The following is a 23,799-nucleotide window of genomic DNA, read 5'->3' on the forward strand; positions in this document are numbered from 1 at the left end:
TGATGTCTGTCTATCTTGCAAGAATGTCAGCTCTGGGAGGGCGGGAACGCGTGTTTTTCTTGCTTACAGGGCTTGGCCTAAGTAAGTAGGTGCTCAGGAAAGACTTGAGGAAGTGCATGAAGGGAGGAACAGGCATGGAGAGGGAAATTGGTGTGGGGGAGGGGCCCAGAGGGCATCTGGAGGAAGAGGCTCGAACTGGAAGGACACAGCCTTCATTCTTTGACTCCAGGCAGGTGAAGCTGAGCCCTTGCATTTGCCAAGACCTTGCCCAGTCGTCTCCTCCGTTGCATAGCCTGTCCTTACCCCTTCACTGTGGGTGGATCTTGGTGACAGCACAGCAGTTTGCATTGTAGCTTTCCCGATCCTTAACCTGTCTTGAGTCACAGACCCCTGTGCTTATATGATAAAAAGTATAAACCCTCCTCCCCCAGAATAATGCTAATGGTATGGGCATACATGCCAGAAAACGTGCCGTTTTTATGTACAGTTTCAAGGGGTTCCTAGATTCCAGTTCCACACATAGACCCCAAATCAAGAACCTGCTTTAAAAAATGACTCCCCGTAGTAGGCACTCATCCTGTCCCTCAGAGTCCCCAATATCTAGTACCATTCTTGGCATCCAGACCATACTTAATGTGGAATATTGTGTGGGTGAATGGGTATGTTAGAAAGTGTCCTGATTTGCCATGACCTGTTTAGAGCTGAGCTAATAATTCCATTGAAGTCATCAGGGGGAGAAAGGTCAGCTGGAGCAGAGGATGGTAGCCCTCTTGACACCCTTGCTCTGTCCTGGCACTAGGAATATGGTTCTGCCCACATCAGGAGGCCCGCCAATGCCATAAAACCATTTTCCGAATAAAAACTTAGAACATGGTGTCTGACACATTGTCTAATAATGGGACTGAATATTTGAAATCGGGCCTGTCTCAGAGAATCAGAGACTGCACGATTCTAAAGGAACGTAACCTAATCCCGAGGCTGACTGGATTGTTCTTGGAGCTTCTTTAATCTTTGCGCTGAAAGACATGGTCAGGGACTAGGCCGTGCTCCCCGCTAGAGCCCGAGTTAGTCTTCCAGCTCTGGGTAGGGGGGCCCAGCAGGGCGGGGAGACTGAGCTCCACGTTCTCTCCATGGTCACCTGAGCTGGGTAACTAAGTAATCCCCAGCGGTACCTCTAAATGCTGCCCATCTTCTGCTCATTACTATCTCCCTCCACCCCCCACCAAGCCACCTCCCCCACCCCCCACCCCGCCACGTACCCACACACAGAAAGTGGTGTGAATCCCTGTACTTTAGAATTTTCAACTCTGGAGGCTTAGTTTTTATTATTATTATTATTATTATTATTTTACTTCTGTTTTGATCCCTATTTTTCACATTAGAGCATTTGACAATGTTGATTTTTAGACGCCATCATATTTCAAAACCATGGGAAAAAACCCCTACAGTACTAACATTTGCTTGGAAAACAGTTGTCAAGGAAATAGATTTTACAAAACACTTCCTCCCAGGAGAGCTCTCTCTTTCCTTGTATCCCCACATTGAACATTATTCTCCTGTGCAGTAGTGGTAGGCAAAGGTACCATTGGCAGGTAATTTGTCTAGCCAACATCTAATTATGAATTAAGCCCTTGCTGGCAAGTTCTCAGGTCGACAGCCAAATGGTGGACAAAGTTCAAGTTCAGTTTATAGTGCATTTGAAACATTCTTGGACTTACAGGAATGACGGAAGATTTCTTGGCTCTGGCCAGAGACTGGGGAATAGGATTCTGTAAACTCTATTTGCAGACAATGGAAGCGCCTGATAGATGGAGCTGAAATTGCAAAACGTTGTTCGATTAAAAGAAAAGGTGAAGGCTTGTGGTGCAGGGGCTAGGACTCAAGGCACTCACATAAGGAGATACTTATCTGATGATCATAGTGCTGGCAGCCTCGGCACCAGCCAGTGGTTCTTTGAGAATCCATCATTGTTAGAGGGGCCAACGTACGTATGCGTGTACTGCTCAGTTGTGATCAGACCTCACAAGCAAGGCTAGCGGGTTTAATTATCACTTGTAAGAACTTAGTGAAGAAAGTGCTGGCCTGGTTAGAGTTATGGCCCCCCCACACTGGCAGGTGGTTAATTACAGACTTGGCCCATACCACAGAAGCATAGGGTCCACGTGTAGGCAGGAGGACAGTTGCTGACAAAGAGGCAGGGAGATGGCAGTGTCTCCATTATTCCCATTTGTGTTAGAATCCATTGTACTTGCAGTAATCTTTAATTATAAAAGCTATTACTATGAGATTGATTATCAATGTTATTCATTTCTATCACGTTGCCTGGTAACGTCCCTTTGTGCCCAAGACACACGTTTCTGTAGTTACAGGTTGAAGAAGTGAAACCTTCCTCTCTCTTAGCCACTTTGCCATCACTATATTTTAAAAAGCTATTTTGAGAGATAGCGGAGCCCAGTCTATGGTGTGAAAAATGGACTTGGTCTGATGACAGCCTGAGTCTTTGAAAAGACTCCATTTTAACCAAGAGTAGTTTCACAATGCAGCATGCCCCAGTAGCAAGACAGGAAAACATTCCCAAATAGCTAACTGTTCTCCTCTTTTGGATGACGTTCTGTCCCATTACAGACCAGTCTCTACTGAGGGACCCATTTTGCATGTCCCTATGGACTGCGTGAGACTCAAGATGTTGTGAATCTTTAAGTTTTTGATGATTTCCAACCCAAGAAACAATCACTGATGGAGAAAATAGGGCCTTAGATACTGTAGGTAGTCTGTTCACACCTTTGTGAATTCAGGTTATCTCCATCACCCTGCTGGTTTGGGAAAATGCCCCATTAGTGGAAGAAATGGGGGCCGTGTTATCACCAGAGGTACTCAAAACCCTTCTCCTTAAAGGTCACACTGGTGGAGTTTTCAGATAACACTTGGTGTTGCTATTTCTTTTTTCTTTCTTTTTTTTTTTTAAGTGGGAAAGCAGCTGCTCCAGGTCTGGGGAGAGGTCTGTTGTGGGTTTCAGATCTCCAGTTAAGGCTGTAACCCCACAAAAGTGGTTATCGGTTAAAGATAATTACATTGCACGTTGTTTCTGCTAAACTCTTGAGATGGACTGATTGGCATATTTAAATCTCATCTCCCAGGCATTTGCTAATTATCATGGCCTCGTTGGGGGAAAAAAAAAAAAACCTAATCAAATAGCTGTTTAGAAATGCTTTGCATTTTAAAATTTTGCTGGGTTTATCATAAGCGAGGAAATGTGCCTCTGATTTTCTTCTGGTTCTTTCCTTGACCTCAAGAGGGTTTAAGCTTTCAATGGCTTAAATAGCCACAGCTAATCATTCAAAAAGCATTTTTGCATTGACATTCTCTCTTTCACATCATGTCCATCCCTGCCCCCCTTCTGTCCTCCTCTATCAAAGCTTTCTCACTTAGTGACTTCCTATGTGAGGGGCCCCTTGGATTCCAAATAAGGAGGCTCGTCCTTTTTATTCATTTTAAGTGGCACCAGCCAGGCCCGGAGTCAGATCTGAGCACAAATGGTTACTCACATCTTTCTCAGGTACATAAATAGAACATCAAGTCCACAGTGAAAATAAGAGGCATTTCTTCTTCTTGCCCAGAAAGAAACACAAAGAGAGCAGCTTCTGGAGGCAGCAGGTTGAATAGAAGCCACTCTCCTTAGAGAAGGCACCCAAGACTTGTGATTTTATTAATAGCAACTGGAGAAGACCCCTCCCAACACCCCTGCACCCCAACTCCCACCCCCCTCAACCCTGCCTCTGCTGCTGAACTGATACCATTTTATGCAACATGGGTTTTTTTTTTTTCTCCAGCCTTTTTTTTTTTTTCCTGAATTGGGAAAACATGATGGTTTTTCCTTTATACAGAATAAATGGCTGTCAATGACAGAAATCTCACCGAGGCCTTTCTTTTATAGGGCATGCCTGAAAGGACCTGTCTTCGAGATTTATGAAAGAGCTCCAGTGAGCCACCATCACCCAGAGTAGTACCTCCAAAGCAAATGCAGGGAAGGGGAATTCTGTGAAGGTTTCATCAGGTCACCTGTCAGGGGCCATCAGTCTGCTTGTCTCCCTCCTGTGAAAGGGTCTGTTTTGCCCACTCGGCAGGAGCTGCCTCCTTCCTGCAGGGGGTTTACTAGACCCCAGCAGGGATCTGGAGGCAACTCAGACAGGATAAAACCGTGGTCCTGTTAGAAGCCAGAGCGGCAGACCAGCAGACCGGGGGCAGGTGCACCCAGTTATTTGGGACGCATGGATTTGAGGGAGGAGAAAGCTACACATCCAGCCAGCTGAAGGCCTGCCATGAGCTTTGATTCTGGTCATTCAAACCATTCAAGAATCTGTGAAACTCTAAAGATCTGAGTTTTCTCTCTCTCCCAGTCTGTCCCATTAGCTCGTCAAGATTAGCATCTTTTGGTTTTCATAGTTAATTATTCTTTGGTATTCTCTTCCAGGGTTTTGAAATCAAATTGCTTGAAATCAAATCACTCTCTCCCGTGTGATTAGGTTATCCTTTATAATAGGACCGCAATAATCCTTTCAAGAACACAGGGTTTCAGATCAGTGCTGTCAAAAAAAAAAAATGTCCTGTGTCCCATGAATTTCAGTCTTGGGGGAGTGAGAAAACACCACCAGCCCCTTATTATGCATCCAGAAGTGCCACCCCATGCCGTCCGTCATCACAGACCTGGAGAAATGAAAAGAAAACCTACGGTGAGCTGTCTGATTAATGAAAACTCAAAGAGAGCTTAGGGAGTTGCAACTACTTGGCGTGGTAGGATGAATGAGCTCCAAGACCCCAGTCATCTTATACCGTGTTTATGAGGCTGAGCAGGTCTGTTTCCTGCTTTGGAATTCTCTCTCCTGGGGTGAACAGGTAACCTTATCAGTGGGTTTTGCCAGTCCTTCTAGCCAAAAAAAGAAACTATGTACTTTGGAATCTGCTGATGGAGACCTAAGAGGGATAAAGAGAAAAGTCAAGTGCATTTCTCAGGCTATACATGGAAAACAGAAGGAGCTTTGTTTTTCAGATAGTAGTTAAGATCTCAGCTTAGTTACGTCTTGGGGGCTTTCCTTCACCGTCTCCACCCACTCAGTCACCCATCCTCACTTGGCTTGGGTTTTTTCTTCACAGTGCTTATCAGCATTCAAAGTTTACCCCGCTTGCTTTTTCTCCCTTATTATGTGTTTCCTGACACGGGTGTAGGGGCTGTGGTGGCAGGAACACAGGGTGCATATTAGGGGATCGATACGTACTTTCTGAATGGTGTCAGGGGAGGGGAGATTGAGGAAAGAACAGAAAGAGGCAGAGGTTGGAGTCAGACCTGGGTTTGTCTGTGTACCCTTGGAATAATTACTGAACCTCAGTATTCTTGTCCATAAAATGGGCATGATATCTGCTTCCCAGAGTAGCCATGGAGAATTAAATGAGGTAAAGGACATGATAATGTCTGGCGCAGGGACTGGCACATGGAGTTACGAAGTAAATACTAGCTCATTCTCCCAGCCTTGACTGAAACCGTTTTACTGGACAAGAAACAAGGCCGTCACGGTCTGTGAGTGTCCAGTGCATCTCAGGCCTCCTCCTTGAGTCCAGGACAGGGATCTCCAAGAACAGTACTGATCCTCCCTGGGCTTTAGGAAGAACCACCAGAGAATGTAGGCAGCTGCACGTGGTTCTACATGGATGCGCTAAGGAGGGGGCCTCAGTGTTTTATACCCAAAGCTCATCCTCACAAAATGGCGTCACCAACTAGGAAACAAGACTCCTGTCCTCCTGGAGCTTTTGTTGTCCTCTGCGGCTGAGGGCCTTCCTGTGAGCCCCAGAGGCCCTGAAATAGGTCCCCTGGGCTCCTCGCTGTCACTGGGTGCCACTCGCAGCCTTCAGCATTGGATGATCAAGGCCAAACTTCCAGATGTCAGATCATGTCACCTCCCTGGGACACATGGCAGCGGGATTACTTCTCTCCATGCTCTAGTCACGACCTGGGCAGTGCTCACGTCACTCTTTTCCTTGCTGTCACTTAAATCTGCTTCTTTCCCCCCTTTCTTTTTACAAAACCCTTAACATTTAGGCAAAGGAATGGGTTCTGCCCCTTTCACGTTTCCAGAGGCTCTCGCCTCTGCTGAAGCAGCTTTAAAGCAGGTCATTTCTTCCATTTCTTCAAGCAGCCCGAGCCTTCAGGAACTGGGAATGTGGACGTTTCTTGTTCTGAAAGAGAAACAGACCTCGGGGCGGGCGGTTGGGCCCAGGCAGGAGGCTGGTCCTTGGTCTGGTTCTCTGCGAGCCGCCTCCCGTCCAGACGTGCCAGGTCAACGTTTTGTTCCTTCGCTCGTTAGACAGCAGAGCAGCCTGGGGGATGGGAGGGACACACAGCCTTTTGAATCTGCCAGACTCCAGCTTCAAACACCAGCTCTACCCCTCTGCATAGCACCAGGTGTTGGGAAAAGGAGCAGCTCATCTCACGTGGGAGGGTTGTTGGGCGGGATGTGGTGGGCTGTTGTGCTTAAGAGAGTGGCCTTCCAAGTTGCCCTGCTGCGTCCGTGGCCTGGCTCTGCCACTGTTTGTTCTGTGTCCTCAGGCAAGGTAGCTAACCCTCCAGGACTTGGAGGACTTGACTGCATCGTCCAGTAGGACAGGGATAGTAACAGTAGCCTACCTTTCAGGGCTGGTATCGGATGAAAAGCTCGTGAAGGGCCTACCTGGCGCTCGGCACACAGTAAATGCTCGGCACGTGTCCGTTACTGGACAGCAGAGGTAACGCATACAGCCCTTATTATTACTCATGTGCTGTGTTGATTGCCTCTGTTTGGCCAGCCCCTGGGCTGGCTAGGAGTCAGGGATGTTCTGATGAATAGATCCCAGAGCTCAAGAGCAGGGGAGGCAGACTTGAAAGAAATTATGACCCTGCTGGAGTGTTAAATATTACCATTGATGGATAGCAAGGGACTGCAGGAGAATAGTGAATTCCTGAATGCTGGTACCCATTCTGGAGTACCCAGAATGCTCCAGAATATTGGAAGTCCTTATGCAGAAAAATGGCCATGAAGGAGTAGGAAGTACATTTGGAGTTTTGGTGATTTGTTCACTCAGTTCTTCACTGGGAAGTGCAAAGGCCCTGAGGTAGTGGATTAGTCTCCTATACAGTACCAAATCACACAAACTCAGTGACTTGAAACAACACAAATTTATTCTCTTACAGTACCAGAGATCAGAAGTTGAAAATGTGTCTCACTGGGCTAAAACCGAGGTGTTAGTTAGGCTATATTCATTTCTGGAGGCTGTGGGGGAAAATCCAACCCTGCCTTTTCCAGCTTCCAGGAGGCACCTACATTCCCTAGCTCGTGGTGACTTCCACCATCTTCAAAGCCAGCAAAGGCCTGTGGAGGCTTTTTTGCATTTCACCTCTCAGACACTGACTCTTCTGCCTTCTTCCTCCTTTACTTGTAAGGACCCTTATCCACCAGGATAATCCAGGCTAATCTCCCCATCACAAGGTCAGCTGATTAGCAACCTTAGTTTCATCTGAAACCTTAATTCCGTTTCACCATAGGTAGTCACAGGCTCTGGGGCTTAGGACATGGCACCTCTGGGGGCTGTTATCTGCCTACCCCAGGCAGGACGGGGCTGGATGTGTTTGAGGTGTTGTCCAGAGGCCCCTGTGGTGGACACACACAGATCTGGGATCTGGGAGAGGTCAGAGCAGGCCTTTCAAGCCTGGAGCCTTGGGAGGCTCTCCGAGGCACTTACACAGAAGAAGGGCATGTAATGGTTTACATTTGTAAAGGATCAGCTCCAGCAGTTGGAGAGAGGATGGGGGAAGTAGGGTGAGAGAGGATGCAGGGCGACTGGCTGATGTTCAGGGACAAGGGCCTGGGAGGGGGTGGGAAAGGAGGGGAACTGCAGGCGTGTGTTGGAGATGTCAGTGACAGCCTTGCTGGATATAAGGTGTGGAGAAGGCAATTCTGGTCCTCTTTCCCTCTGGGAGGGAAGTGATGCCCGTGGACCCCGTGACAGGCGGTCACAGGTGCTAATGTGGGTGGGTTTTCCATGCACCGGGCTCTGTGCTGAGTGCCTTGTGTTGTAATTCATCCGTGCGGCACCCATTTGAGGCAGTTATGCAACTGCTCCCCTCAAGGAGAGGTAGTGGTGGAGGATGGTGGCCAAGAGCACAGGCTGCCTGGGTTTGGATCCTGGCTCTGCCGCCTACTTGCTGTGATGCTTGGACATGTGCCTCAGTTTCCTTGTATGAGAATGGGGCAATGATATACTAATATTATAAGGTTAAAATGAGGATTAAATGAATTATTATATATATAAATCCCTGGTGACTCATGGAAAACACTAGATAAGCATAACAGTATCATTTTTGAACAGTTGAGATCATTGAAGCACAGAGAAGTTAAGCATCTTATCTTAGGACACACAGCTAGGGAGAGCTGGGACCCAAAGCCAGACTCTTAGCTCCTGTACCTTGCCACCTCCTCTCTATAAGGGCATTTCAGAGCCATGGTGAAAACTGTGTGTGCTAATACACCCAAAAGCCCTTATCATGTTCGGCACGTCATGTATGTTCCATAAATGTATGTATGTGGAAGTGTAGTTCCTTTTTCTGTAAAACAGGGGTGAAGACTTGCACCCTGTCTCGCTCACAGGTGACCATAAGGCTCCAATGAGGAAGGGAAAGCACAGAGCTCCCTGTGCGTAGGTGGGTTTTGTACTAAAATCGTTCAGAGGGCCTTGTCGAACCATTTCCCCTGGAAGTTCCCTCACAGATGAGCTGAGCTCGTCCCTGCTGTCCTTCATCTCTGTTCTCCATGCCCTGTCTCCCGGTTCCTCCCTCCATACCCAGACTGTGACAGAACAGAGGAGTGGGGAGGATCCTTCCCTTTGCAGGCTGGGAACCAATCTCAGTGCAGGGGCAGAGCTCAGACTGGCTTGTGATCTTCTCCATCAGCTCCTTTTGTCCGGCTGCAAACTCTGTAGCAAGATCATAAAGGTATCTCATTGGAAAGTGGCTAGCTCATTCTTGCCATCCCCTGTGGCCTCACAGTTGGAGCTCCTCCCTTGTTGGGCCTTTGGTAAACCCTTGCTGAGTCAAAGCCACAGGTCAGTCAGTGTTTCTGTCCCAGGATTGCCCTTTCTCCACGGTCCTCATGACATGAGCAGCCCAGGGGAGCTCACCTGTGTCGCCACCATCCTTAGGCCTTTACCCAGCATGTATTCATGGAGGACCTATGTGTGCTGGGCACTCCGCTAGGGGATGGGGAGCAATAGTGAGCAATGGAGACTATTTCCGGTGGGGAGAAATAGATACAAATTAATCAATCACACGATTAATGTAAAATTCTGGCTTGGATGATCTTCTATAACAGGGGAATTTGATTTGATCCAGGAAGCTAGAATTCTCTGGGACAGAGATGTAATGGATAAATGGAATTTGCCAGGCAAAAAGAAGAGAGGGGAGTGATCAAGGAAAGGTGCTATCCTGTGCAAAGGCACTGTGGCAGGAAGAGGTGTGGTTCTTTGAGGTTCTGAGGAGGAAAGCCGGCATTGTTAAGGCAGAGATAGGGAGGATAAGCTGAGGCTGGAGGCCTGAGTGGGTGGGACCTGCAGGGCCCGAGGAGCCGGATTGAGCTTGATCTTTATACCTAATAGAAGTGTTTAAGTGTGGGTTGGGGGTCAGGTAGAGATGCGAGTACATTTGCATCTCAAATAATCACCCTGCCTGCAGTGTGGACAACGATGTAGGAGGCAGGAGAAGACTCCAGCTGCTGGTGGGTTAGGAGGCTGCTGCAGGAGTCCCATGGAGAGATGGGAGTGCTTTAGATTAGACAGGTGGTGTAGGGAGAAAAGAAGGGAGGGATACTTAGCCGGTAAATTAATAGGGTAGTGAAGATCTTATGGATTTTTTTTATATTGAGCACATATTCTGTACCAGCTGCTGTGCTAAATGCTTTTCATAGGTTATCTTATTTATTCTCAGGATTATTATGAGGATTAAATATTCCTGTCTTTATTTCACAGATGAGGAAACTAAGGCTCCGAGAGGTTAGGTCGCTCACTCAAGGCCCCACAGCCAGTAGGTGAGAGAGTCCTACAGCAACTTCTTAACTTTAACGTGCAATTGGATCACTTGGGGGGCTTCCTAAAATGGTGGTTCTAATTCAGCAGGTCCGGGTTGGGGCCCAGGATGCTTCAGTCCTGACGTGCTCACGGTGTATGCCCAGCTTCTAGTCCCTGGACCGCACTTTGAGCAGCAGGGGTCTAGCTCCAGGGCCCAGACTCTCAACCATGGTGCCTTAGAACAGCTACAGATAAGGTGAAATTTCTGAGACTGCTCAAATCTGCATCCCCGTGGGCAGGATGTGGGAGAGCTGTCTGGACCCCAGCTAGGTAGGGAGTGATACCACATTTTCATTTCCTACATTTGCCTTTCAACATCTCAAGCAAACCCAAAAGTGAAAGGAGGGAGGCAGCACCTCCCCCTTCTATTCCCCACCACCCCCTTCACCCCTCAGCACAGCCGAATCCCGCCTGTGTCCAGCTGCTGAATTAGACCAGGGGCTGGGTGTGTATTCACCGATGTCTCATTAGCTGGCACCAATCAGGTCGTGCTGTGATGGAGGTAGATTGAGGAATCTAATATGGATGGTTTTTAGGGACCAAACTGTCAGCTGTCTCCCTGCACTGTGCTGAAAAGGAGGGAAAAAAAAAAAAAATCAACCCAACATTCTCATCTCTTTATTTGTGTGGTCATTAGATCCCAGGATCATTAGAGACCAAATCCTTTCCCACTCAGCCCCTGCAGATGGGGCCAGGTGTCACTGCTGGGAGACGCCAATAAGGCTACAAGGCATGGTGTGAGCACTTGTCTCTAATGACTGGGAAAATCCATTTCCCGTCTTGGCAGCTTTGAGACGTTGTGGCGGTGGTTCTGGGTCACTGCCAGGCCTGATCCTGTCTGTGTGTGGGTTTTCTTTAAAACGGGGAATGTCGCCCCGTTTCAGTGATTACTCCTTCCTGTCCAGTTGCCCCCAAAGAACTTTCCAACACAAACTCTTAGTTTTCCGGTCTAGAGGCAAACTGCCAGCAAGTCCCATTTCCTCCCTTCCTCATCGGCATCCTTTCTCTCATGGCTCTGCTGTTCTGGGGCTCGTGAGCCGGGATGGGCGTCTGTGCCCAGGTGACTGATGCAGGGGATTCCAGTCACTTTTCTCAGGAGAGAATTCTAGAGCTCTGAGACAGGTGGAAAGAACATCTTAAACAAAATAATGATGTGTACCTCAGACTAGTAAATATTTTTCATCTTAAGATTTCATGTCCTTGTAATTTGTTCAGGTGGACAAAAACATCTTTCGTCTGAGAAGGAACTAATGGGATGTTTTAGGATTCAGCTCCCATTGCTCTGCCTGTGTCTATCATTGCGGCTTTGTTTCTTGCCTTTACAGGACTTGGCAAAAGGAAGGCTCTGTGGTCTATTGTTAGGTGTTCTTTGAATCTATAAATCACAGACGGCTGGAAGGGAGGGGCTTCTAGAGACCATCTAGAGCCGCCTTCTGTCTCCAGCATGGACACGCACGTATGCACACGCAGATGATGACTGCCTGTTGTGTATTTCTGGAACCCAGTGGGGGCAGAGGTATAGTTTCTCTTGGTATTTAGTTCTCACATCTCCTGGTTCTTGTAGTCATGTTCTTGAGTCCATCCCAGATCCCCCTTGCCTCAGCTCAGGCTGCCCCTGCTCCAGTCAGCCGCATCACCGTCCTGGCCCACGTTCTTGGAGACAGGACCATGCCCTGCGCTGTTGACTTCTGCATCCTGGCTGTGGCAGATCACTTCCCCAGTCTGAGCCTCCTGTAGTTCTCGTAGAAGGTGGCTTTGGGAATAGAGACCGTCTCTGGCGCTCAGATTCTGTTTGACTCTGAGATTCTGGCTCTGTGCTTCTGTTTATGTTGTTTCTCTCGCTGGTTGGCGTTGTCTCTGACTCCCAGCTGTAGAAGACTTTCTTCTCTTTTGTCAAACCTGGCTCCATCCTATCTACTCCATGGCCAACCACCCAAGCACTTCCTTCTGACTTAGGAGCAGCACCGTCTCATTGCTTCCTTATGTTTTTCATTCTAACAATCTTTAATTTTCACATTATAAATATTTCTAGATACTCATTGTAGAAAATCCAGAAGATATAAGTAAATTAGAAGGAAAAAAGTACAACCACTGAACTTCTCACTATCAGAGATAATCACTGTCAGGATTTGGTGTATTTCCTTCCTGTCTTTTTTTTTTCTTCCTCTTCTTTAAAATACTCATACATAGTCCAAGAAGTTTCATGCTGTATCATTTGGTGCCCTGCTCTTTCCCTTGTTATACAAGTAGCATTTCTGTAATCACTGTGTACTTGGAAACATTTTTTATTATCTGTTTATTACGTTACATCTCATACTTTATTGAGCTCTTGCATGATTGTTTCTAAATGAGAATAGTATCTATCCTGTCAAGACCACTGAACTCCCCAAATCAAGTGAGATAAAATGTGCAAAGAGCTACACAAATATAAATGACTATTATTTAGTTTGATCTCCCCAAGCGAACTGTATTACTGTATTGTCAGAAGCTTGTTTTATATTTTTCCATTTACCAAGTGTTGCATCTTGATGGGCAAAACAAGGTGTCTGGATTTACTCTTTAAAAGGGAACATACATATTAAGATCTTTTAATTTTTTCCCCCAGCAATTTCTAAGAAGCTCTGGCCTAAATAACTTACTTGAAGTGCAGAAAAAGGAGGGTGCACGGAGATGTTCGTTATGGCATTATTTACAATAACTGCAAAGTAGAAATCACTGAAATGTCGGATCATATGGGAGGAAGGTTAAGTAAATGATGCTGAACCTACTTGTTATATGGCTCTTGAAAATGATGTTTGCAAAGCCTTTGTAATAAAATAGAAAATGCTTATGTCGTCATCCCTGGAAGAAGCAAAGATGAATGAGAAAAGAATAGAAAGGAAAACACCAAAATGGGAATGGTGGTTATAGTATTTGAATAATGGGTGGTGGTTTTCTTTCTGCTTTTCTACAGTGAACATCTATATGTTAGATACATTAAAAGATAGGTAGATAGATAATGGAGTCTTTATTTATTTATTTATTTTTTAAAAGTAAGTTCTATGCCCACTGTGGGGCTTGAACTCACAACCCTGAGAACAAACATTGCATGTTCTACCAACTGAACCCACTGGGTGCCCCCTGAATGGTTTTTTTTTTTTTTTTAATAATTTCAGATTTGTAGAAAAGTTGCAAATATCTAACAAAGGTTTCACTTTTACCCTTTACCCAGATTCCTCAAATATTAACATTTTACCTTTTGCTTTTTTTCTCTCTCCCCAACACACAGTTTTCTGAACCATTTGAGAGTAAGTTGCAACCATAATTCCCCTTAAATATTTCATTGTGTATTACCAAAAACTTAGTGCCACTTTTCTACATAACCATAGTAAAACCCTTCAAAGAAAAAATTAACAGTGGTATCACCGATACTACCGATTCCTACGCCCCATTCAAATTTTGTCAGTTGTTTTGACAATTGTCTTCAGAGAAATAATAATAATTGTTGTTATTTCTGCTCCAGGATCACATTCAAGTTCACGTGTGACATTTAGTTCATGTCTCCCTAGTTTCCTTTGATCTAGAACAGTCCCTTAGTCTTTCCTTTTTCTTCTATGACCTTGATGTTTTTGAAGAGTGAAGGTCATTATGTTGTACATGGTCTCCCGATTTCCGTTTGTGTGATCCTTCCTCATGATTCAGCTTAGGTTTGAATTTTGGGGCAGAATACTAGTGAAATAAAGGACTGCCTATCAAGTGGCATATGACATTGATCTGTCCCTACTAATAATTTTTAAAGATGCAAATAACTGTAGAGCACCTGGGTGGTTCAATCAGTTAAGCATCTCCCTTGGGCTCGGGTCATGATCCTGGGGTCCTGGGATCGAGCCCCGCATTGGGCTCTCTCCCACTGCCCCCTCATGGTCTCTCCCGTGCTCTGTCAAATAAATAAATAAAAACTTTAAAAATATATATAAATAACTTTATATGTATCATAAAATTCACCTTTTTTGAAAGTATAAAATTCCGTGATTTTGTATATTCAGAGTTGTACACTCCTCCTCATCCATTACAGAACATTTTCAACACCCCAAAAAGACCTCATTTCTACTTGCAGTCATTCCCTATATCTTCTTTACCCAGTCCCTGGTGACTACTAACCTACTTTCCATCTGCATGAACTTGCCTGTTCTGGACATTTCGTGGAAATGGGATACTACACTATGTGGTCTTTTGTGTCTGGTTTTTGAGGTTTCTCTCTGCTGTAGCATGTGGCGGTATTTCATTTCTTTTTTTTTTATGACTGAGTACTATTCCACTGCATATATATGGTTTTTTCCTACATTTTGGTTCATTTATCAGTCAGCGGACATTTGGGTTTTTCACTTTTTCGCTGTTACGGGCAGTGTTGCTATGCATTCGCATCTATAATTTTTTTGTGTGGACTTACGTTTTTTATTTTCTAGGAGATGTGTAAGGGGACCCCTAGGTTCAGTGATTCACCAGGGGACCTCATAAGACTCAGCACTTGGTCCTACTCCCAGCTGTGATCTGTACTGTAGTGAAAGGACACAGAGAAAAATCAGCAGAGGGAAAAAGGTCATGCAGGGAATCCCCGAGGAAACCAGGCACAGCTTCTAAGAGTCCTCTCCCAGCAGGATCATACAGGGTACGCCAAATTCTTCTAGCATTGAATCGTGACAACATGTGTGAGGTGTTATTTAATATCAGGGAAGCTCATTAGAGACTCAGAGCCAGAGGATTTTATTGGGGGCCGGTCACACCGGCCCCATTTTAGCACATACCCAAATCCTAGACTCCCAGAAGGAGAGCAGGTAGGTATCCAGCCTCCCAGACTGTACAGTCTAAGGATAGGAAACCACCTTCACCAGTTCGAGAATGGTGGACCACTCGTGGAATCCTCATTCCCAGGTGCCAGCCGAGGACCAGCCTTGCAGGCAGGCCTTTCTAGGGATGGGAACCTCGGCCATCTGTGAGTTCTTTTCAGCACAGCTCCATGGGAGTGGAGTTGCTGGGCCCCATGGGAACTTTCTATTTAACTTTTTTTGCCAAACTGTTTTCCAGAGGGACTGCACCACTTTCATTCCCACCCGCAGTGTGTGAGGGTTCCAATTTCTCCCCATTGTGGCCAACACTAGTTTTTGTTCATCTTTTTTTATTTTATAGCCTCCTAGGAGGCACTAATAGGTTTTTAAGTTAATGATTTGCAAGCATTTAGAACAAAAAATGGTGATTCGTAGGAGCCAAAATGGATTCTCTAAGAACAAACCATGCCCATCTAACCCCTGATTTTCCTTACAAAAAAAAAAAAAGCAGCAGGTTTATTTTTTCTGTACTAGCTATGCTAGGGGAGTGTTTTTGTGTTTCAGCCCTGTCCTTCACAATGTCTTCATGTTCCAAAATGGAGACACAGAGTTGTATTGATTGGTGGGCTCCTCACTTGCTGACAGGTAACACTCAAAAATGCAACATCCAGGAGGAAGGCCTCTGCAGCGATTTCCCCGATACTGTTCTCAGGCCCCTTGTTTAGTGTTTCTGTCCAAAACTCGAAGGGGAGACACAGATGGCAGTCCTATCAAGTTTGCAGATTACCCAAAGCAGGCAAACACATGCACATTGAATTGTAAGATCTGGCTCCAGAAGATCCTGACAGCACAGAATGGTAGGCAGAGTCCTACAACATAAAATTATTAGGGACAAATGGCAAGTTCACGCCCCCAGGATCTGGTCCAGATGCAACCAGGGAGAGTTGGCACTTCGGTTTCTTCTCATTAACAAAAGTAGAGCCAACCTTAACAAATGGACAACAAAGTCCTAGGGCACCCTGGAAAAACGCGGTGATGTGTGGGTCTGCAGTTTCAGGGAATTCAGAGATTGGCCAGGAGGAGAGTTGTTGAAGGAGCTGGGCTGCTCGGTGGGCCAATAGACAGCCTAAGGTGACTGGAGAGTTGGCTCCCCCTTTCTGAAGTTCTCTGGTGTAAAGGCAGTATGAACTCTTTCCCACGGCCCATAGGGGAAAACAGATTTGGACTGATTAAGGACGCATTTTGTGAAACTGTAGTCAAATGGGCTGCCCGGTAAGGTGGTGAGCATCCCATCGCTGGGGGTATTCAAAGAGGCATTACTTAATCTTTAATTAAGGAACTTGCATGGGGCAAGAGGTAGTCTGGATGACCTTTGAGGTCTTAGAACTCCCTAGCATGAAGCGAGGATCTGTCCACCCCCAAAGTCCAGTTCAGGGGTCACCCAGGGCATGTTATCACCAGCTCCAGAGTGAGATAGCCTTTCTGTGGTTCATCCTCTTCCTGTGCCCCTCACAGTTCTCTGTGTCCATGAGGACACTTGGGTACCCACTTGAGACACACACTTGCCCTCTTCTCAGTGCCTCTGTTGCCCAGAAGCCCCTCTCCTCTGACCCATTACCTATCTTACCCAGGACATGTGAGGTCCACCAGTCTGCCAACCATGTGTTAAACTCTACAGCCATTTTCTTGTTCTCACAGCCATTCAGCAAATATTCGGGGACACCTAGTATGTGCCAGGCCCTGGATGAGTTGTGAGACATGCAGCAATGACCAGGGGTTTGGTGGGGGAGGGGGATCCACATAAAAGCTTGACTGCAGGCTGCTGTGGGCTGTGAAGTCAGGAGTGTGGGGAAGGAGTGGGGGCCTGACTTAGGCATGGCTGGGGAGGTGGCCTCTTGCAAAAATGCTGTTTCAGCTGGGATCTGAAGGAAGAGAAGCAGTCAGGGGAGGAGAATGTGGGCCCAGAGCCGCATTCCTGCTGGGGCTGTAGCCCGGACTGTCGCTGAGCACAGGACAGGACACCAGCTCGGGGCTTGCTTAGGATGCTTCAGGAAGAGAAGTACAGACTGCCTGGTGGGGGTCTTTTCCTGTCCCTTGCTCATCCAGTGCCCAGGTTGAGCCACTTGTGACCCGAGATGGGAGACCCGAATGTGTCTGCACGCACACACATGCTTATGTGTGTGAGTGTGAGAGAGAGAGAGAGTTGAGAGCCACTCTGGTTGCCTTCTGAATCCAGTCCCAAGTGGCATAGGGATTATTTGTGCCTTCATTCCCCTCCACTGGTGTGGATGACTGAGGTAATGGGTCCCGTTCCAAACGTCTCCACATCCCCACAGTGGCAGCTCCCATGGGGACATGTACAGACCGGTGATTCTCCTAATCTCTCGGGTACACCCACTTCTCTCTCTTTCTTGCAAGTAGGAGGGGTTTGGAGGTCCTCCCCCTCCAGACCTCTGCTGCTTCTTTCCTGCTGTCATGTATGTTTTACCAGCCTCCTGCCACTCTCCCCGCACCCCCTCCCCAACCTCAACTCTCATTGTCTTAACTGAGGGAGCCTCCAGATGAGAGATACTGAGGGAGGATGCCAGTCTCCCTTAAGGATTCATACCCGGCAATTAGTTTGTTATTGCCAATTCAGGGTAAGTAGAAAATAACAGAGGAATGGAACTAGGACTCAAAGCTCGTGCCAAGTGCTTGGCATGCGTTACCATGACATTTGCATGTGTGTCACATGGGAAGTCACATACCAGGCCGAGCACAAGGGTAGGTTTGGCCAGCCTGGGAGTTGAAAGAGCCTGGTTCCCAGCCCTGCTGGCTGTGTCGTCCTGACCACTTCCATCTCTGAGCCTCAGTTTGAACATCTGGGAAATGGAGAGGTGCTGCCAGATCCCTCTGTCATTTCACAGGGTGTGTGGGCCATAGACTCATCACAACTGCCCTCCTGGGCCGTGTATTTGGGTCACAGTGGCAGGCACAGCAGAGGTCATAGTCCAGATGGGCCTGGGAGAGACTGCTTCTAAGCCTTGGCGCCTGGAACGGCAGAGCATGGACGGTGAGGGTGGAGATGTCCAGAAGGAGGGGGCTGCGACAGGAAGGTGGGCCAGGAGCGAGAAGGAGAGAAGTAGGAGGGTGCCATACAGTGTCTGGAGGGGAGGTGAGAAGTAGAGACAAACACGTGGACCAGATGGGTGGTTCTCAGGCATGGCCTGTGGACCAGCAGGATCGTGGGGGAACTCGTTAGGAAGGCAAGTTCTTGGGCTCACCACAGACCTGCTGGATCCGAAACTCAAGGATGGGGTCGACGGGCTGATTCAATAAGCTCTCCAGGTGATGCTGATGCCAGCAAAGTTTGAGAACTAAGGACAGGTGGAAGGAGGGATGGTGGTTGTGGTTTGGAGGACCAGATGGGGTTTTTAGAGGCTGAAGAGGGCAGAGGACTTGTGCTTGTCAATCACATGCCGTGGCAGGTCAGAAACAACATTTCCAGCTACTTTCTTTCACATAAACCTTTCAGGATTAGGGGTTAAACCTTTCAGCAAAACAGCCCTTGGTATCCCCATTTCCAAGAGAAGTCCACTGAGGCTCAGAGACCTTCAGTCACTTGCCAAGGTCAAAGAAGAGGTGAGAGGCACACACTGACGGCCCTGGCCTCGAACCCTGTGTTCTTTGCAGTAAACCAGCTACCTCCCCAGGCCCCAGGCCCCCAGCTGTGCCTCTGCTGCCAGCCCCACTGTCGCCCAAGCGGCCTGCCATGCAGAGGCGAAAAGGCAGCACTCTAGAGGGGGGAGCCTGGGGGCCAGGGGAGCAGGACTGAACGTCCGTTCCTCTAGCCTCCAGGCTAAGTGCATCTGGGGGACCGAGGTGCTGGCGTGACGTTCCCTGGAGACTGACATAGTTTCCTTAAAGTACTAAGAACTTGTGCCTGGACAGGGGGACAGAGTTGATAAATATTCATTGCTGCCTACCTGTGCCAAGACTTGTGCTGGGTGCTGTGAAGGAAACTGAGGCAGGCGTAGTTTCTGGCTTTGAAGAGCTTTTGGTTCATAGCCAGGGAAACAAAGCCTGATAAGTGATTGGCTGGGGTGCTGGGAAACCTGGGATGGCCAGGGTGGGTCAAGCCAAGTGTCAGAAAGGTGCCGAGAGACTTGTGGCAACGTTAAGGGACAGAACAAAGGCATTAGTGGGGGTGGCAGACCTAAGGCTTCAGAGCCACAGGGCATGGGTTCAGTTCGTAGCACTCTCACTGACTCTCTAGCTAACCTTGGACAAATTACCTCGTGTCTTTGCCTTGTCTCCTTATCTGCAGAATGGAGTCTACCATCCCTAGTTCAGGGGTTGCTTTGTACCAGGCATCACTCTGTGAGTTGTTTCCTTCCTTTCAGAGGATGGCTTTAGGCCAGAGCAAAGCAGGAAGGCTTCATGGAAGAGGTGGCTTTTCACTTTGGCACTGAAGGATAGCTAGAATATATTTATTGCTTTTTGTGTCTCCTCTGAGGAATCCGTGGGTAGACTCTGGGCTCGTGGGGTCGTCTGAGGAGAATGGCCGTCCAGGCAGCTGTCACTGTGAATAGAACTATGTGAGAGAGAAAGTGGTCTTCCTCAGGTTGGAAGATTATTATTTTTTTTTTTATATGGTTTCGAATCCTGTTGCAGAGGGCAAAGCCAGTGGCCAGTGCCCGTGGTTGGGAATTGCCACACTCAGGTTCTGTTTCCTGCTTTCTCTTACAGATGATGCAGTTTGCTTGGCGAAGCTACAGACTTTACGCCATGGGGAAAAACGAGCTCCGACCGCTCACAAAAGACGGCTATGAGGGCAACATGTTTGGTGAGTTGGTGTGGGTGAGACCCACAGCCCCTCTGCTGGTTGAGCGGAATTCAATTTTGGCTCTTCCCCCCCACTGCGCTGCTGAGCTGTGTCCCTATTTCTCCAGTCTCGGGGCTCCCAAGTCTGAGTTCCTTCTGGGCTCTTGAGGTTTCTGAGCCTTTTAGATTTGGGGGAAGCCAACATGCTTCCCTCTCACTTTACACTCTTTGTACACACTTAGCATCTGTGTTTTGGAGCAAACACACTTGGTTGTGTGACTGGGGATGGTGAGGAACAGAGACCTGTTTCCCAGGAGCAGGTCTGGGGTTCTGAAGGACACAGGGGACTGGGTTTGACTCCAGTCCCCCAGGTGTAGCTGTAAGACGATCTCGGGTGAGCTCATGAGAAACGGGACCGGTTTTTGATGAGGTGGGCGTGTGTGCCGCCTTTAGGGTCCTGCGGGTGCGTCTTGCACACCCCGCCGGTGGACGGTCGGGACTGTCGCTCATCAGGGAGCGTCACGGGCACTCTCTTGTGTTGGCAGCCCTTGTGTGACCTGCCGCCTCACTTGCTCGTATCTCTTCCCTTTCCAGCCACAGGTTCTCCTAACTTGAGAGCCTCTCTCAGCTGAAGAGTCTATAGAGTGCCTTACTGTGGGCATGGCTTCACATTCCAAACTTAACACCCTTCCAAGTCGCCAGCTCTCCGCTCTGCAGGCTTTTCTCCAGAAAAGATGCTGGAGGCGGCCTGGCCTGCTTCTTCCCTGAGAGATGGGAGCTGTCCGGGGCTAGAGATGGAAATTCACCCGCTGTGTTCCTCACTCCTTAGAGACACAGGTCCCTGAGGTCCAGAACCAAAGAACCAAGTTAGATGAAAAGTCCCAGGAAAATCTTCAAGGGAGATTTAAAGGGATGGTCCCTACGTGTATGGTCTCATGAGAAGTGCCTGTGTTCCGGGAAGAGGGACATGGGACCTGCCTTCCTCCCTCTAACCAGTCAACATCACATCCTTTCTGGATGTTTTTGTTTTTTTTTTAAAGATTTTATTTATTTATTTGACAGACAGAGATGACAAGTAGGCAGAGCAACAGGCAGAGAGAGAGGGGGAAGCAGGCTCCCCGCTGTGCAGAGAGCCCGATGTGGGGCTCGATCCCAGGACCCTGGGACCATGACCTGAGCCGAAGGCAGAGGCTTAACCCACTGAGCCACCCAGGCGCCCCCTTTCTGGATGTTCTAATAACTCACTCGCCTTGGGTGTGTGTCTGTGTGTGTGTGAGAAAGATTTTCGGTAACTTCTTTCATTTTTCTGTTTATCATAGGAACATAGGGAAAAATAAAAGGTATCAAAAAGTGAAAACAGACAAAAAATAGCTCATTCTGCCACATACATGCAACCTCTGTTGACCTCTTGTTCATTTCCTTCCAATCTTCTCTGTGCCTTTTTTCTCCTTGATATACAATTTTATGTCCTCTCTCTCCCTGGCTTAATGTTACATCATAAGTGTTTCTCTAACTTATTCAAATTTGTCATAAAGGATGTTTTTAATGGTGGCCATTATTGCAGGGATGTGCCATAATTCATTTAACCATCCTGCTAATGTTGGACAGAAGTCGTTTCTAATTTTTTGCTATTAAAAATAATTCAGCAGTTGTAATCTTTGTGCATAAAATGTTGTCTTTGGATAGATTCCTAAGGAGGACTCCTGAGTCAGAAGAGAGAAAGGCAGATATTTCTTTAGCCTCAAGTATGAGATGTGTAGAGTCTGGCTGTCTTCTCTGTCTTGGAACATAGACCTTCCCTGATGTCCCACATTAGCCCTGGGGAAAGGGGCCAGCGTGGGTCTCATCACAGTCACTGGGGCTTTGGCTGCCAGTGTAAATCTGGGATGGAACCACGGAGGTTTCCCCTCTCCATCTCACTGACATTTTGCAGATATCCAGGGAATTGGTGGAAGTCAGGGGAGGCTGATTCCTGAAACTGCACAGCACGGGCATAGCTATTGCTCAGACCGTCCATGGCACAGAAGGAGCACCATGGGGAGCACTATGGGTAGGACTAAGCCAAGTCCCATTGTGTGAAATTCCTCAGGGCTGTCCTTTGCATCTCGACTCTTCAGTCCCTTTTCAGTCACCAGACCTGATGGAGAAAGTGTGGGCAGCTAGAATGGTGGAAAGAAACTTGGACCTTGAGTCCGAGGTACCTGGGTACAAGTCCTCACTCTGTCCTGAGCTATCTGTGTAGCCAAGCCTGAGTTGCTTAACCTCTCTGGGCCCCTGCTCCTTTGTCCTTCATACTGGACTACTGTGAGAGCACGTATGAACATGCAAAGGGCCCAGTATGTGTGAGTGGTTTACGATTTACAGTATAATACATGCAGTCAGCCATTGCCCAGGTGAGCCCGTGGGAAGTCCTGAGGTCTCCTCGGTGTCCGTCTCCAAGAGCAGCAGCTCCCCTGGGTGCCAATCCTCCGGTGCCTCTAGGAGTCCTGGCAGCATCTTTCCTGTGCAGCCAGTAAAGAGAGCACAGTGGGCGGCTGGCTCCTGGGAAAGGTTTAGTCTTTCACTCAACAAATGCTTATGGACCACTTTCTGGTCCATAAGCTGTGTGATCTTGGGCAGGGCATTTCTCCGTAAGCCTGAGTTTTTCTGCACAGTGGTACTAATGAAAACGTCAGATTTGCAGCCCAGGGCCTGCCTGCCACACAGAACCTACTTAATAGGTAGTAGCTATGACTGTGGTTACCCACAAATGTGTCTTATATGCCAGAGGCTTATGGGAATGCACCCAGAGGAGGAGGTTCTAGTTTGGGGTGGATCCATAGGGGCTTTGAAGCCAGACTATTCCCAAAGATAGAAGGAGGTGAGCTAACCTGGGTTAAGCCGTTTGTCACCCTCCCCCTTCTTTTTCCGGAGTCACGTAGACTGTTAGGTGGCATCATTGCTGGGCTCTGGCCACTGCCATCTTCATGACTTCACTACAGACTGAGCCCTGCCAGGGAGGCCAGGTGGCAGCAGTGCACCCCCGCCCGACCTGGCTGAGCTGTTTGGACATGGGCTCGCGCAGGGCCGAGAGGGGTGCATACGGGGAAGAGTCATGAGTTCATGCTGGTGTCTGGCTTTGCAGTGAGAACATCAGATGCCGAGCCTGGTCTCCTGTGCAGCATTTCACCAAATTGAATTCCGCTCCCAGCTGCCCATGCACCCCTCCCTGAATCCGTTCTCACTCTGAGAGTGACACTGCCGAGTGATGTGTCTCTCGAGCCAGTTTTTGTATCCTTCACAATTCAGCGTCAAAGAGGCTTCCATTTTCCTGACTTCCAGCTCAGCAGGTCCATCAGAAAATGTTCCCAAGCCCCTCGTGCTTCGAGCAAGGCCTTAGCCTGCTCATTGCCTTGTGGCCCAGGCCATGGTGGATATCTGCCTTGTTCCCCTTCCTCTGAGAGGTCGCTCCAGTGTCCCTGTTAGTGTCCAGCCAGGTGGTGGAGAGAGTGTGGACTTTGGATCTAAGCAGGCCTGAGGAGAACCTCTGTGTTGCCACTTAGTAGCTCTGTGGCCTCACACTGCGGAGTGGGGCAGAGACTCCCACCTCCTGGGCGGTGGTGACAGACTAGAGACGGACTGAGGCCTCGCCTGGAGCCAGGTCCAGAGTGGGCACTCGATGGCAGCTCTCTGACCACTAGTAAGTCGCAGGGCCAAGTCTGCCACTTGCAGAACGCCTTCGGGGAGGGGAGGGAGAAGAGCCAGTGGTGACGCGCAGCCGGAGTGCCACAAAGCATGATGGCTCAGTACACAGAGGCCCAGCTTCCTTACCTGCAGAAAGGCCTGCTGCTAGGACTGGGGAGGACACTCAATAAGCTGGCCGAGGAGCATGGACTCGGGCCGGATGGCTTGCATTTGCATGCTGCTGTGCCACTTCTCAGTTGTGTGACCTTGGCAAGTTTCTTAACCTTTCTTGGCCTCACGGTCCCAGCTGTAAAGTTGGGATGACAATACTACCTACTCACAGGATTGTTTTGAGAACTAAATGAGTTAAGACATGAGAAGTGCT

General features: G+C 48.1%; 1 protein-coding gene across 1 annotated transcript in view; it reads left to right on the forward strand.

Moving 5' to 3' along the window:
- Positions 1-23,799, forward strand: part of MAN1C1 (mannosidase alpha class 1C member 1) — a 135,474-nt gene that overhangs the window by 32,986 nt on the left and 78,689 nt on the right. The window contains exon 2 of the mRNA XM_032863807.1: positions 19,677-19,773. Within this exon, the coding sequence (XP_032719698.1) occupies positions 19,677-19,773 (97 nt within the window). The remainder of the gene's footprint in view (positions 1-19,676; positions 19,774-23,799) is intronic.

Source organism: Lontra canadensis, unplaced genomic scaffold (assembly GCF_010015895.1).
Source record: "Lontra canadensis isolate GAN:19392208 unplaced genomic scaffold, GSC_riverotter_1.0 scaffold25, whole genome shotgun sequence".
Classification (NCBI taxonomy): domain Eukaryota; kingdom Metazoa; phylum Chordata; class Mammalia; order Carnivora; family Mustelidae; genus Lontra; species Lontra canadensis.